The 15,628-nt window shown below is 36.7% G+C and overlaps 1 protein-coding gene across 1 annotated transcript; it reads right to left on the bottom strand.

Annotated features, from left to right (window-relative positions):
- Positions 1-801: 801 nt before the first annotated feature.
- Positions 802-1,766, bottom strand: LOC148196402 (glucan endo-1,3-beta-glucosidase-like). Its single transcript, XM_088094591.1, has one exon. The coding sequence runs from the start codon at positions 1,649-1,651 to the stop codon at positions 812-814; it is 840 nt and encodes a 279-aa protein (XP_087950717.1). The 5' UTR covers positions 1,652-1,766; the 3' UTR covers positions 802-811.
- Positions 1,767-15,628: the final 13,862 nt, after the last annotated feature.

Here is a 15,628-nt window from a genome sequence, read left to right as displayed (position 1 = left end):
GCTGGCGGTTCATCCTGATGTTTCGTGATTACTCGTTCTCACGTAGAGGAGGGTAAGTCATGTGTGGGAACGACAGGAGGTCCTAGTCCTTATGGTTAATTTGGACAGATAGGACTAACCTTGGGTGACAGCTGTTGGGGGTATCCCAGTTACTACATCACCCGTGTGCACGAACGTCGTAGCTACAAAGAATTCATACAGTCTGGACAGTCAGTCTAGTATTAGGCTTTGCATGAGTGAGTTAATGAATTATCTTGTTTGGTTGAATTATGTGAAATATATGTTGATACATGAATTAAATTACATAAGCTTACCCTATGTCTTTCTGTCTTGTATGTTTTGTACGTTCGGTTGTCTTTCTGTTGCAATGATCATCCATGTGGATGTGAGCAGAAGGAGACGAGCTGCTGGAAGAAGCGCTGGAAGAAGAAAACTTAGTCGAGGTAGAAGTTAAGACCGAATAGTAGAACTGTTCGGTCAGTAGTATAGTTTGATAGTAAGGTGATCGTTCGATCACATTTTCCCTTTTTTTTGTATGACCGTCCGGTGTTGGCTTTTGTAAATCGTTCGGTCAGAATTGCTTATCTTGTACAGTTTAAGTTTCTAGTTCTTTTTGTAAGGCCGTTCGGCCACAAGCGTACTTCTCTTTTAATGTAAGACTGATCTGTAATATTATTCAATGTGAGTATTTTATTATATAGTTTTAGACTGTATTTTTGGGATGTTACACACTACATTCACAATATCAGGAGTGATTTATCAGGAGTGAAACTAATTGAAGATTATGTATATAAATCTGTCTGAATTTGAACTAATTGAAACTGAGTTGGTATTTAGGTGATTTATCAGGAGTGAAGAGACCAAAATGCTTCTCAGATTCCTCACCCTGCTTGTTACTTTCATCAAACATTGCAAACAAGTAAGTCTCTATAGACCCACCTGGTCGCTTCGGAGTTCCACTTCCACTCTTTGCATGAGCAATCAAATTGGCATAGTAAGTGGCTGCATTTTCTGCTGAAGCTCCATCTCCACCTGCAGATGGCCACCCACTCTCAGAAACAACAATCTTCACATCACCTGCTCCCGCTTTCTCAAGTGCAGCATATACTGAATCAAGCATTGCATCAAACAGGTTCTGGTACCCAACACTGTTCTCCCCCTGTTGGGTGAAAAGAGCATATTCAAGAGGAATGTTTTCTTTATCACCAATGTAAGCAAAGTAAGGATAAATGTTTGCAAGAAGTGGGGCTCCGGTGTTCTTCAAGAACTCAACAATGGGTTTTATGTATGACTCTGAATTGAAAACTCCATCATTAGGTGGGTAGGGGTTGGAAATTAGGGTTGAGTCTATTGCTGTGGAGACTTTGATTTGACCTTGCAAATTGACTGATGAAATTGCATTGTGAATGTTGGTCATGGCAGGCAAAATGTACTGAGCCTCGTTGTAATCTGCACGAATTTCGTTTCCTACTGAAATGTACTTGATATTGACTTCTTGTGCATAGGGTACCACGTTTGTGTTCACCCAATCCATGGCAGCGTTTTGGTCTGTGAGAGATTGAAGAGATTCCCTTGCCACGTCCATGATCAACTCAATTCCTGAACCTTTTAGAGCTTCCAGTGTGTCTGCTTCTGGAAAATATATACGCATTTTACCTATGCCATTGCTTTCGTATAGATCAACAACTTCTTGCTTTGATGGTAGAGAATCGCCAAGTACTCCATAGCAAACTCCTATGGATTCTGCAGCTGCATTGTGTTTAACAAAGTTAAATCATTGGAAGAGGATAAAGACAACCATGGCGTAGTTTTCTTGGAACGAAGCTACCCCATCGCTAGATATTCATGTAACAAAGTTGGAATCGGTGTTAATGGTGATTTTATACTGTTTATAGAAATAATATATATACATACATATATATACATACATATATACTATATATATATATATATATATATAATATATTTATAGTGTTTATAAAGTTTGATATACGATTTTACATTCATAGATATAGTATGCTAAATATGAGATTTATTAAGAACATTCCATTGAATTAAATAGAAAGTTATGTATTGTATATAACTTATAATATTACTATACTTTAATACTTTATCTACACGGAACATATTAAATGATAAATCTTGTATATTAATTTTTTTAATCGATACTTTTCTATTTTTAAATGGATTAGTTCATCTAATTCTTTAAATAATTAATATATTTTCTTATCAATTTTTATACAACAATATCATATTATTATATAAAAATTGATAAAAAGAATATTTTTTTCAAGGTTTTTAAAAACACAAAGTATAATATAATTTGATAAAATAAAAAATAGTTTAGTTCAATTTATTTTAACTAATTTTTAATTTAGTTTAGACAACTATTATTTGATTTATATCAATACTTCAGTTCTTTAATTTATCCGCTCTAATATTAAAATAATCATAGTTACCTTAAAAGAAATAAATAATTTAATCAGCTATGACTTACATTATGAGATCGTTAAAAGTTTATCAATTAATATCTCAATTTCAGCGGTTAATTTAAAATTATATAGTGAAAATTTTCCATATTTATAGTTCTTTTTTAAAAGATTATGGAACTTTACATAATTTACAGCAAAAATATGTAAAAAGAAAATCTTATTTCTTGTGATCTTTTTAAAACAGTCTATAGGAAAAATTTCAAAAAATATAAAAAATCATGTTAGTGTCACTATTTTTTATTTTTAAAATAGGAGACTATTTTAAGATAGAAAACTCAATTTGACATTTAAAAAAAATAAAAGGCCAACATTGTAAATTCTAAAACCAAATAAAATAATTAAATGAAATTAAAAGAATAACAAATTTTAACTTCACACAATTAGAAAATTAACAAATTTAAGAATTGATATAATCATTTTAATTTAATATAATATTAATATTTTTTATATAGTCAACGATATTACTTGACATTTGAGTTTGAACAGGCAAGGCTATATGTTAAGCAAATTTACACTAGTAAAAAATTGGGTTTTTACAGCGCACATTATGCCACGGTTCAACGGAAACCGCAGCATAATGGTGCGCGGTGGCAGTTTTGTAAATAAATCTAACACATATGCCGCGGTTCTGCTCTGAACCGCGGCATATACTCCAGTCAACCATTACCTTTGACGCCACGTGTGAATAAAAAATTAAATAACAGAGTATATGCCGCGGTTCTCTGGACAACCGCGGCATATACCACTGCCAATTTATTGCAGGTGCTGACTGGGTCAGAGAATTTCAAAAGTTACAAGGGTATATGCCGCGGTTGTCCAGAGAACCGCAGCATATACAGCAGTAACTTCTCAACTTCTCTGTCAGTCAGAGAATTTCAGAAGTTACAGGGGTATATGCCGCGGTTGTCCAGAGAACCGCGGCATATACCCTTGAAACTTTTGAAATTCCCCAAAAGGCAGTTGGGGAGACAGTTGTGTTCAGCACGTTACAGGGGTATATGCCGCGGTTCTACGAGCAACCGCGACATATTTCCTATCTGAAATTAATTTAATATATATTTGAAATATTTCGAGGTATATGCCGCGGTTGCCCGCTGAACCGCGGCATAAAGTTTGAAAATAATTTCAAAAATGCCATTTAGGATAATTTTTTTAATCAGTATATGCCGCGGTTGGGAGTTAAACTGCGGCATATACCCCTATTATACCGCGGTTAAGTAGTGAACCGCGGTAGATTCCCCCGTTCAGAGTTAAAAATTAAAACTTGGAACAGTGTCGTCTTCCTCGCGTGCCCGTCTCTGTTTCGCGTTTTTCTGCTCCCTCCGACTCTGTTCATCTCCGTTTGCTCATTTTTCACCGTTTAAACTTGATATTGTTCGGTCATTATTCATTTTTGACGAGAAAAAACAGTTTTAGCCGATCAAAATCGTTTGAAATGCGTCATTCCCTCTCCGCTGTGATTTCGTTTTCTTTGCACCAAGCGTTTTCGCCGTTCCTCTTCCAGGTATTTATGCCCTTTTGCATTCTTAACGTGATTTCTTCATTAGTTTTTGCATAATGCTATAGTTTTGGTAATGTATGAAGTTTCTATAGTTTTGGTAATGTATGGTATAATTTTTGCTTTAATTTTGGTAATGCATGAAATTGCTATAGTTTTGGTAATGTATGGTATGGTTTTTGCTATAGTTTTGGTAATGTGTGTTGTAGTTTTGTATTATTTATAAACCTTAAAATATTATTCACTAAGTTTCAATGATATGTATGAAATTGCAAGTTTGATTTTTAGTAGCTTATCTTTTTATGTAATATTTAGGAATATGGATCGAAATTGGATTAATTTACCACGTATTAGTGCTGAGTACGAGAGAGGTGTAGAGGAATTTATACAATTTGCGCAACGTAATGAGGGGAGAAGTGATGATGAAGTGAAGTTTAGATGTCCTTGTGTGAACTGTTTGAATGGGAGAAAGTTGAACGCAACTCAAATTAGAGAACATCTTATATGTGATGGTTTTCTAAGATGCTATACAACATGGATCTGGCACGGCGAAGAAATGATTTTCCCACTGACTCTCAAAGTGTAAATGTTACTGATTCCACCATGGAAGAAGATCGACCGGATGAAGACAAATTGGAGGACATGATCCGCGATGTTGGAGCAGAAAATTTTGCCAAAGCTCATGTGTATGAGACGATGTCGACTGATGCGGAAACACCTTTGTATGTCGGTTCAACTAAGTTCACACGTTTATCAGCGGTGTTAAGGCTCATGAATTTGAAGGCGAGCAATGGATGGACTGATAAGAGTTTTACAGAACTGTTGACGTTGTTGAATGAAATGTTGCCAGATGGAAATACACTGCCCACTCGTAATTATGATGCGAAGAAAATTCTTTGTCCAATGGGTATGGAGTATAAAAGGATACATGCTTGTCCCAATGACTGCATTTTGTATAGGAAAGAGTTTGAATTTTTGACAAAGTGTCCAAAATGTGGCTTATCACGATACAAGTCAAAAAACAATAGTGAAGATAATGGTCAGATAGAAAAAAATGGATCTGCTTTGAAAGTAGTTTGGTACCTTCCAATAGTGCCCAGACTTAAGCGTTTGTTTGCGAATCCCAAAGATGCTAAAAATCTTAGATGGCATGCAGATGAGAGAAAATTGACGGGCTGCTTCGTCATCCAGCTGATTCAAAGCAATGGAAAAATATTGATCGACAATTCCCCGAATTTGGTAAAGAGTGTAGAAATCTTAGGCTTGGTTTAGCCACTGATGGAATGAACCCATTTGGTAATCTGAGTACCAATCACAGTTGTTGGCCAGTTATATTGATAATTTACAACTTATCTCCTGCATTGTGCATGAAGAGGAAGTACATGATGTTGTCTATGATGATATCTGGTCCAAAGCAGCCTGGAAATGACATAGATGTTTATCTAAGCCCACTAGTTGAAGACTTGAAGGTTTTGTGGGTTGATGGGGTTGAAATATTTGATGCATTCGCTTCAGAGACTTTTATGATGCGTGCAATGTTATTTTGCACCATTAATGACTTTCCTGCTTATGGTAATTTGTCAGGATACAGTGTCAAGGGTCATAAAGCGTGTCCTATATGTGAAGAAAACACTGCAGCTCATCAATTGAAACATGGAAGAAAGACGGTGTATCTGCGTCATCGGAGATTTCTAAAACGTAATCATCCATATCGAAGGTTAAAAAAAGCATTCAATGGAGATCAAGAGAGGGACGAAGCACCAAATCCACTTACTGGCCTTGAAGTTCTTGAAAAAGTTAATAAAATACATCATGTATTTGGGAAAACATCGAAGAAGTCATCTGTAACGACCCCTTGGAAGAAGAAATCAATATTCTTTGATCTTCCATATTGGTCAAAGTTAGATGTTCGACATTGCATAGATGTGATGCATGTAGAAAAGAATGTGTGTGATAGCTTGATTGGTACATTACTCAACATTCAGGGAAAGACAAAAGATGGAGTGAATGCTCGTTTGGATTTGGTTGACATGAATATCCGAGAAGAGTTGGCACCCAAGGAGATTGGTAAACGTACTTATTTGCCCCCTGCATGTTACACAATGTCTAGACAAGAGAAGATAAGTTTTTGTGTATGTTTAAAGAGTATCAAAGTACCACAAGGATACTCTTCAAATATGAAGAGTTTAGTGTCAATGCAGGACTTAAAGCTTGTTGGCATGAAGTCTCACGATTGTCACGTCTTAATGCAACAGTTGTTACCGGTGGCTATTCGTGGAATTTTGCCCAAAAATGTTAGGCACACCATAAACAGGTTGTGTTCATTTTTCTCGTCAATATGTAGTAAAGCCATCGATCCTACAAAGTTAGATGAACTTCAAGGCGAGATTGTTATCATCTTGTGTCAACTAGAGATGTTTTTCCCTCCATCTTTTTTTGACATCATGGTACATTTACTTGTTCATTTGGTTAGAGAAATCAAGTTGTGCGGACCGGTATACTTAAGATGGATGTATCCTATTGAGCGTTATATGAAGATTTTGAAAGGGTACGTTAAAAATCCATATCGTCCTGAAGGTTCGATGATTGAAAGGTATATTGCTGAAGAAAGTATCGAGTTTTGTTCAGATTACATGACATCAACGAATCCAATAGGAGTTCCTCGCACAGCATGGTTGAATAAATTTTCTACAAGTAAAAGCATCCGAGGTGTCAATGTGGTGACAAAAGATCGCGAAGAATTGTTGCAAGCGCATCTTTATATATTGAACAACACAGATGAGGTGATCCCTTTTTTGGAAGCACACAAAGCCATTGTTAAGAATAAAAATCCAAGACAATCAGAGAAATGGCAATTGATGGAGCATAACAAAACATTTATGTCTTGGTTCAAATCTGAAATTGACAAAGAGCCACATTCTTCTGAAACTTTATTGTGGCTTGCAAATGGTTTGAAGTTTGATGTCGTGTGTTGTACAGGTTATGAAGTCAATAATTGCACATTCTATACGAAGACTTTGGATGATAAAAGCACAGTACAAAATAGTGGAGTCAGTTTAGAAGCTGAGTCACTTCAATTTTCCACATCAAAAGATCAATCTCCTGTACTTGGATCAATGAGATATTATGTATAATTGATGGTCAAATTTATGAACACCAAATTATGATGTCACAAACTTGTTTTCAATCGGCAAGTATGACCGAATCGTTCAAGTAATAAACTTGGTTAGACCAAGTATCGTTCTTCCCAAAGGACTCACGGCCTAGTTTAGTTATGTGGTTTCTTAATTAACTAAGACTTACAAACGAAATATTGGGGTTTAAATGCAAGACAGAAAATAAACATGTATGCATGAATTTGATCAATGGCAAAAAGCAAAAGATAAACACTTTCAATGAAATATATGTATGAATATGTTGTTGGGGTCAATTTCATCTTATCCACTCTCATATATTTTAGGAATTCAACATCAAATCATCATTGTTAATGCCACTCTCTAATGTACCTTTCCAGAAGGCTTCTCCCTAATCACGAGTTCATACAATTCCTAGCATTCCTAATGATCAGTTCATAAGTGCAGGAGCTTAACGACAACCAATATAAAATTGGGAGAAATTCCCCGGATCTAGACTTCCCCGTACGTGCCCGTATCGACAAAACCAATAATCATGCATCGAATGAGTTAAACAATGCAAGCATTAAGCAAAGAGGAAAAACCCTAACTAATGATGAAAGAAAGCATAAGTCTTAATTAAAAGATGTAAAAACAGATTCCATATATGAGAGTTTCACAAGACTACATTGATTCCCCAACAAACATACAGAGTTTAGTTCACCATATTCATGGTGAACCTAGATGAATTACAATGAAAGAATGAAAGAATAAACCCTAAAAAGGTGAAGAGGAAGCCTCAGCATCCAAGATCCTCCTTCAAAGGGGTGGAAGAGAGAGTGTTTGCTTCGTTCCAGCCAGAGATACCTAACCCTAGGAAACCCTAAAGCTTATATATCATTCGTAAATTACAAAAAGTCAAGTCCAAGCCCATTAAAGTGCCGCTCAGCGGTAAATACCGCTCAGCGGTGTGCGTGACTTGTTTTCTCCCCTCAGCGGCCATTTTGCCCCTCAGCGGATTACGTGACTTCCAGAGTGCCGCTCAGCGGTAAAATACCGCTCAGCGGTGAGTGCGTGACTTGTTTTCTCCCCTCAGCGGCCATTTTGCCCCTCAGCGGACCTCCCGCAAGCTCCTGAGTGCCGCTCAGCGGTAAACTGCCGCTGAGCGGTGACTTCGGCTTCTCCTTTTGCACTTTTTATTGTCTTTTCTGATTTCATCTCTCTCCTTCTTCACTTCTTTCACCAAATTCACCTTAAAACCTGCACAAAAACACTGAAATCAAGCATAAACCTGTCCAGCTCTCTTATTTCTAAAAATATGAGAAAAGCATGATTTCAAGCTAGTTTCTAAGTGTAAAGGTTGCTTTTAGTGTCAATTTTAATCATGAAAATAACAGTTTTTCAACTGTTATCACAACCCCAAACTTAAAACTTTGCTTGTCCTCAAGCAAATAAGATGTAACTCATCTTAAACCAATTCATATGATGGTTCACTTCATTCAAAAATCTTCTTTTCAAGATAAGTAAAAACTTCACTCAAACTTATGACCAAGAGTTCAATCAAGATGTGCACATGCTTTAGTGTTCACAAAGTCATTTAAATTCCAACAAATGCTATTTTCATGAATGATCAATCAATTAAGCATGGATGTTCATGTGTTCATGTGATATTTCCTCACTAAGTCAAGTGTTTCACTCACACTCAAGTGTATAAGAGATGATCACTCATTCACTCTACTATCACAATGTTACATGAAATCAACTTTGCCTTTCATTTTACCACAATCAAAAACATTCACAAGCATGCATCATCACAAGGACTTTTCTATGGCTTATAATGTGGCTGGGCTAACAAGAAAATTGGTTTTTCTGGATCACAAAATCCTTGAGTTAAGAGAATCATAACAACACAATCATCTTATTCATTCCCAACTTTCTTTTGCCTTTGCATTGAGCTTTGCTTCTTTTTCTTTTCTTTTCTTTTTCTTTGCATATTCTTACTTTTTAGCTCTTAGCTCAATGCTTTTCATGTTTTCCCAACAACCCCAAACTTGAACATTTAACAATACCACACAAGATCTTCTACTTAACTCAAGGTAAAGATTTTCAATAAGGGTTTCAGTGTATATTCAAGGCTAAGGGTTCAAAGGATAGAACACAAGTGTTCTCTTTTAGTGGGCTAATTTTATGAATTTGGCCAATAAAAAGGTTTCAACAAATGGCCTTGATCATTGATGCAAAACAAGCAATTGATTCAATCATAGAAAACCTGGGCAAAACCATTCATGCTTTCAAAGTAATAGCATTCAACAATAACAACTCTGGAGCTCAAAATCTCACATATAAGCTCATTCACATTTGACATACACATCCTGCTTAATTTCACAATCACAATCATGATATCATGCATTTGTTCACAAAGCTTGTGAATCACCTGTATAAGCATTTTAATGTGCACATCATCTCAACATCAATAATCATAAGCATCATTCAGCATTACTTATCACACAATCACAGTTAATAGCAAACCATCACAAGAAACCAGGTGTTCAATAGATTACATCAAACCCTAATCTAAAAACAAAACAAATAAGTTCAGAAAACTTAAACCACAAAAGCATAAACACATGATAGCATCTATCAGAAAATGCTATCTCAGCTCCTCATCAATCTGAGCTGTCCTCTGTATCTTCCTCTTCCTCCTCATCTTCATCATCTTCAAATGCATCATCCTCATCAGCTTCATCTTCTTCCATATCTCTAGCTGAAGCTTCAGCTGCTCCAGCTCCTCCTCCATGCACTGGTTCCTCTGGCCAAGCTACCACATTATGGAATTCATCCATAGTCCACCTGTGGGCTGGAGGTGTATCATACATCCCCACAATCATCTCAGCAGTGGCCACCTGCCCTCTGTGAATGGACTGCAACTGAGCCCCTATAAGAGACATATACATGTCCCTCATCTGGAATGGCTCTGCTTCATGTGTCTCAGCAGATGTCTGGCTCTGTGCTGGCCCTCTCTCTCTACGAGCACGGCGTGGTGGAACTGGCTGAGCTGCATCATCACCTCCACAGTACTGTCTATAGTAGGCCTCATCAATAGCTTTTCTTGGCCTCTCAAAAGGTGGAGCAGAAGTGTCCACCCCAGCTATCTTGCAAAGGTGCGTGATCAAAGAAGGATGTCCTAGTGGTGCTTTGTTGTTTGAAGTATTGGCGCACACACTAATCTCATCAGCTATCACCTGCCCAATATTAACATTCAAGTTTCTGATAGCACAGTAGATGAAGAATGCCCTGCTGAGAGTAATATCTGACACATGTGAACATGGCTGAATGTTGGCATGAGAAAACGCCATCCAATACTTTGCAAGAGGAGTCAAATCTGTCCTCCTAATGTTAACCACTGAGCCAGATCGATTCCTTTGGAAGTGTCCTCCAGGTATACACAGTACTCTCTCCACATCCTCATAATCAGCACCTTCCTCCATGCAAAGAGCAAACTGGCACTGCTCACCAGCCCATACAGTGTCCAGAAAGTTATTAATTGAATCAGGATCATACCTGATAGCATGGCCTCTGACATAGCCCAAATAATTCTCAGCTGGATAATCACCAATCTTCTTTGCATTGGTGTAAAATTCCTTAACCACAGCTATGTTGGCAGGTGCAGGATAAGTGGCTAGCTTTCCCCAGTCATTCCCTAAAAACTTGCTCTCCAAATTGAGGAGCAAGGTTAGGTATCATTCCAACCTTTCTCTCCATCAGAAGTCTCCTGTCCTGAACCACTTTAAAGTGCTTCTCATGTTTCCTAGAGAGGAACCTGCTAGATGGGGTTGCTCTGGTTCCTTTTCCTTTCTCTTGGTTGCCATGGTTTTCAATCTTTTTCCTGATGAGGATGCCATTCCTACATTCAAAACACAAACAAAACCACAGAACATGATGTTAATCATTAGTAAAACACAGAACACAACTCCTTTCGAAGCTAAACCACCGCTGAGGGCCAGAATTTCCCCTCAGCGCCACCAGTACCACATTCCAGATCAAAATCAAAACCCTAGGATGAACAAAATGCATTTTACTTACTTGGGTGGCGATACTAGATGCAATGAGAATGCTTCCAAGCTAGAATGCTCTCTTCCAACCCCAACTTTGATGGCACACTAGTGAAAAAGTGAGTGGAAGAGAAATTTTCTTAAGAGGGAAGAGTGAAAAGATGTGGAAAACCTTGGAGAAGGTATGTGGGAGTGTTTGTGCAAAGAAAAGTCTGAAAGTGTGAAAGAATGCGCAGCTTAGGGTTTAAAAATACCCTAATGGGCTCGGGTCCCGCTAAGGGGAACTAAAACCCTATTATGCGAGAGTACCGCTCAGCGGTAAAGTACCGCTCAGCGGCACTTTTGTGATGTTTTCTTCTCCTCTTTTCTTAACCTACGTGCCTCCTAGACATGCCCTTCACTGGCTCCCTGCAATTTAATGTTCAAAATGCTTATGCAAACCCTAACTAAAACAAACAAACAGAAATATTCAATCAACTGGGTTGCCTCCCAGGTAGCGCTTGTTTAACGTCACGAGCCTGACCCAAAATCCACCAACACCCATCAGTAGGTGTTACAGCCATTGTATCCTTCAGTAGATACTTAACCACCTAGCATCCTTCAGTAGATGCTATATCCAACAAAATAAATACAAAAATAATGTTCACAAATTAAAAATTACAAAACCAAAATAAAATCAAAAGTTCTTAAATCAATTGGGTTGCCTCCCAACAAGCGCTCTTTTAACGTCATTAGCTTGACCCAAGCTCAAGTTCCTTTCTTTTTCTTCTTTCTACTAAACTTCTTCAAAATTTGATCAAACCAGGAACCTGTTGCAATGTCTCAATCATAGGAACTTTAATCTCCAATTTCTTGAAGATTTCCATAAAGCACTTGAATTTCTTTTCCTTCCTATGATTCTTCTTTAGATGAGGATGGGATTTTCATATGATTCCTTCTTCTTTCCTCTCATCTTCTTTTTCTTCCTTTTTCTCTCCCTAAATTTTCTCTTTTTCTTTTCTTTTATTTTTTTCTTCCCTTTTCTTTTTCTCCTCAACTTCTTTATTTTCACACAAATTTTCTTTCTCTCTTCTCTCTCAACCACTTCTTTTTCTTTTTCTTCATCTTTATCTTTCTCACTCAACTCTTCTTTCTCTTTTCTCTCTACCCTTTCCTCATCTCCCTTTAATTTTTCCTCATCAAGAATCTTGTCACTTTCAGTGATAATGACTTGCCCTTCCTCCTTAAGGTTAACTTCAGTATTAACATCATCATTCAATCTCTGATTGATGTAACGAAGTTGCATCTCCATTCTTTTACATGATTCTTCAATGCTTTTCTGAGTAGAGTCGGAATTTTTCAAAAATCGTTGAAGGGTGTCCTCCAACCTATCCAAACTTCCTGATAGAAAGGGTTGTTGCTGCCATTGTTGTTGTGGTTGATTCTCAAATTGTCCAGCAGCTTGCCAAAATTGGCTTTGATCCATGCTTGAGTGAGGTTCCCACCAGTGGTTGAGATTACTTTGGTGGAATTGAGTGCCCATATAGTTAAATTCTTGACCAAATTGCATTCTGCAGACATTAGGCACAAAACCCTAAAAACAATTGTTAGCACAAAAAGATAGAGAAAAAAAAATCAAAGGATATAATTGAAAAGATAAGAAGATAGGAAATAAAACAGAAAAATAAAAACAGAAAAATAAAATAAAATAAAATAAAATACAAACAGAAAATAAAATAAAATAAAATAAAATAAAATCTAATATAATCAAATAAAATAAAATCAAATAAAACCGAAAAATAAAAAACAGAAAATAAAAAACAGAAAACAGAAAAATAGAAAACAAAAAAAAAATCAAATCAAATAAAATACAAACTGAAAAATATAAACAGAGAAATAAAATAAAATAAAAAAAAATTCGAAATTTAAATTAAAAATAAAAAAAAATAAGTCAAAGATAATCAATAATCACACAAATTAACCAGTTAAACCACGAATCCCCGGCAACGGCGCCAAAAACTTGATGGTCAAATTTATGAACACCAAATTATGATGTCACAAACTTGTTTTCAATCGGCAAGTATGACCGAATCGTTCAAGTAATAAACTTGGTTAGACCAAGTATCGTTCTTCCCAAAGGACTCGCGGCCTAGTTTAGTTATGTGGTTTCTTGATTAACTAAGACTTACAAACGAAATTTTGGGGTTTAATATGCAAGACAGAAAATAAACATGTATGCATGAATTTTGATCAATGGCAAAAAGCAAAAGATAAACACTTTCAATGAAATATAGATATGAATATGTTGTTGGGGGTCAATTTCATCTTATCCACTCTCATATATTTTAGGAATTCAACATTCAAATCATCATTGTTAATGCCACTCTCTAAAGTACCTTTCTAGAAGGCTTCTCCCTAATCACGAGTTCATACAATTCCTAGCATTCCTAATGATCAGTTCATAAGTGCAGGAGCTTAACGACAACCAATATCATATTGGGAGAAATTCCCCGGATCTAGACTTCCCCGTACGTGTCCGTATCGACAAAACCAATAATCATGCATCGAATGAGTTAAACAATGCAAGCATTAAGCAAAGAGGAAAAACCCTAACTAATGATGAAAAGAAAGCATAAGTCTTAATTAAAAGATGTAAAAACATATTCCATATATGAGAGTTTCACAAGATTACATTGATTCCCAACAAACATACAGAGTTTGTTCACCATATTCATGGTGACCCTAGATGAATTACAATGAAAGAATGAAAGAATAAACCCTAAAAAGGTGAAGAGGAAGCCTCAGCATCCAAGATCCTCCTTCAAAGGGGTGGAAGAGAGAGTGTTTGCTTCGTTCCAGCCAGAGATGCCTAACCCTAGGAAACCCTAAAGCTTATATATCATTCGTAAATTACAAAAAGTCAAATCCAAGCCCATTAAAGTGCCGCTCAACGGTAAATTACCGCTCAGCGGTAAGTGCGTGTCTTGTTTTCTCCCCTCAGCGGCCATTTTGCCCCTCAGCGGATCTCCCGTGAGTGCCTGAGTGTCGCTCAGCGGTAAAATACCGCTCAGCGGTGAGTGCGTGACTTGTTTGCTCCCCTCAGCGGCCATTTTGCCCCTCAGCGGACCTCCCGCAAGCTCCTGAGTGCCGCTCAGCGGTAAACTGCCGCTGAGCGGTGACTTCGGCTTCTCCTTTTGCACTTTTTATTGTCTTTTCTGATTTCATCTCTCTCCTTCTTCACTTCTTTCACCAAATTCACCTTAAAACCTGCACAAAAACACTGAAATCAAGCATAAACCTGTCCAGCTCTCTTATTTCTAAAAACATGAGGAAAAGCATGATTTTAAGCTAGTTTCTAAGTGTAAAGGTTGCTTTTAGTGTCAATTTTAATCATGAAAATAACAGTTTTTCAACTGTTATCAATAATAGAAGAGATATGGGAGGTTGATTACACCAAGTTTTTTGTTCCATTGTTCAAGTGTAAGTGGTTTGACAATAAGAGTGGTGTGAAAATAGATGACTCGGGTATGACACTGGTTGATTTTCGCAAGGTGGGTTACCGAGACGAACCGTTTATCATGGTACATCAAGCATCTCAAGTTTTTTATGTCAAAGATCCTGCGTCTGACCATTGGTATGTTGCTCTTCAAGGCAAAAAACAAATTGAAGTTAACGAAGACAATCTGATTAATATTTATATTGCTGACAACCATTCATTTCAAACTACAACAAATTTGGATGACCAATCTGTAGTTGACGATGATGTACATGCAATTCGGTCAGATCATGATGAGGGAATATACATATGATGAATCCATATCTTTATGTATGAATTTTCAATTTCTGTATAAGTATTTTATTAATATAACATAAGTTTTCCTTTTATACATTTCCTATGATTACTATTACATGTTTTGTTAATTTATATGATATTACATAAGTCTTGAAAGAAAATTTAATGTTGTTATTTATTTTGACAGATATATGGCTGATCATCCACATTCTTCAGGGGATGAGGCTCCCCCACCAGATCCACTAGAGGACCCACTAGGATGAAACAACTATTAATCAGGAAAAATAGTGGTGAAAGAACTCCGGTGAATGTGAATGTCACCACGGGTGTGGCAACTGGCCCCTATGCAGATGACTTCCGATCATACCTTGGAGTAGTGGCACGTGATAAGATTAGCATTCTCATTCCATCTTTTGATCATGTGTCCGAGGGTGATCGGAACATTATTTGGCAAGATATATTGGTAAGTTAGTTAATAGCATTTGAATTAAATTTGTTTATATTGATAATTTTGTACTAATACAACTTTATTATGTTTTTTTCAGATGACATTTGACATTCCAAATGTCCCAACACTTAGAAATAAGTGTTTGTCAACTGTTGCAGAAAATTTCAGAAACTTTAAAAGCAAGTTGACATCAAGGTACATCTTTGGACACCTTAAACATAAAACTCCATGTATCATATAAGTCCATTGATGA

Source organism: Vigna umbellata, chromosome 7 (assembly GCF_029865625.1).
Source record: "Vigna umbellata cultivar VRB3 chromosome 7, Vumbellata_1.0, whole genome shotgun sequence".
Taxonomy (NCBI): Eukaryota; Viridiplantae; Streptophyta; class Magnoliopsida; order Fabales; family Fabaceae; genus Vigna; species Vigna umbellata.
The sequence above is the reverse complement of the archived record's forward strand: the minus strand, read 5'-3'. Positions and strand labels throughout refer to the sequence as shown.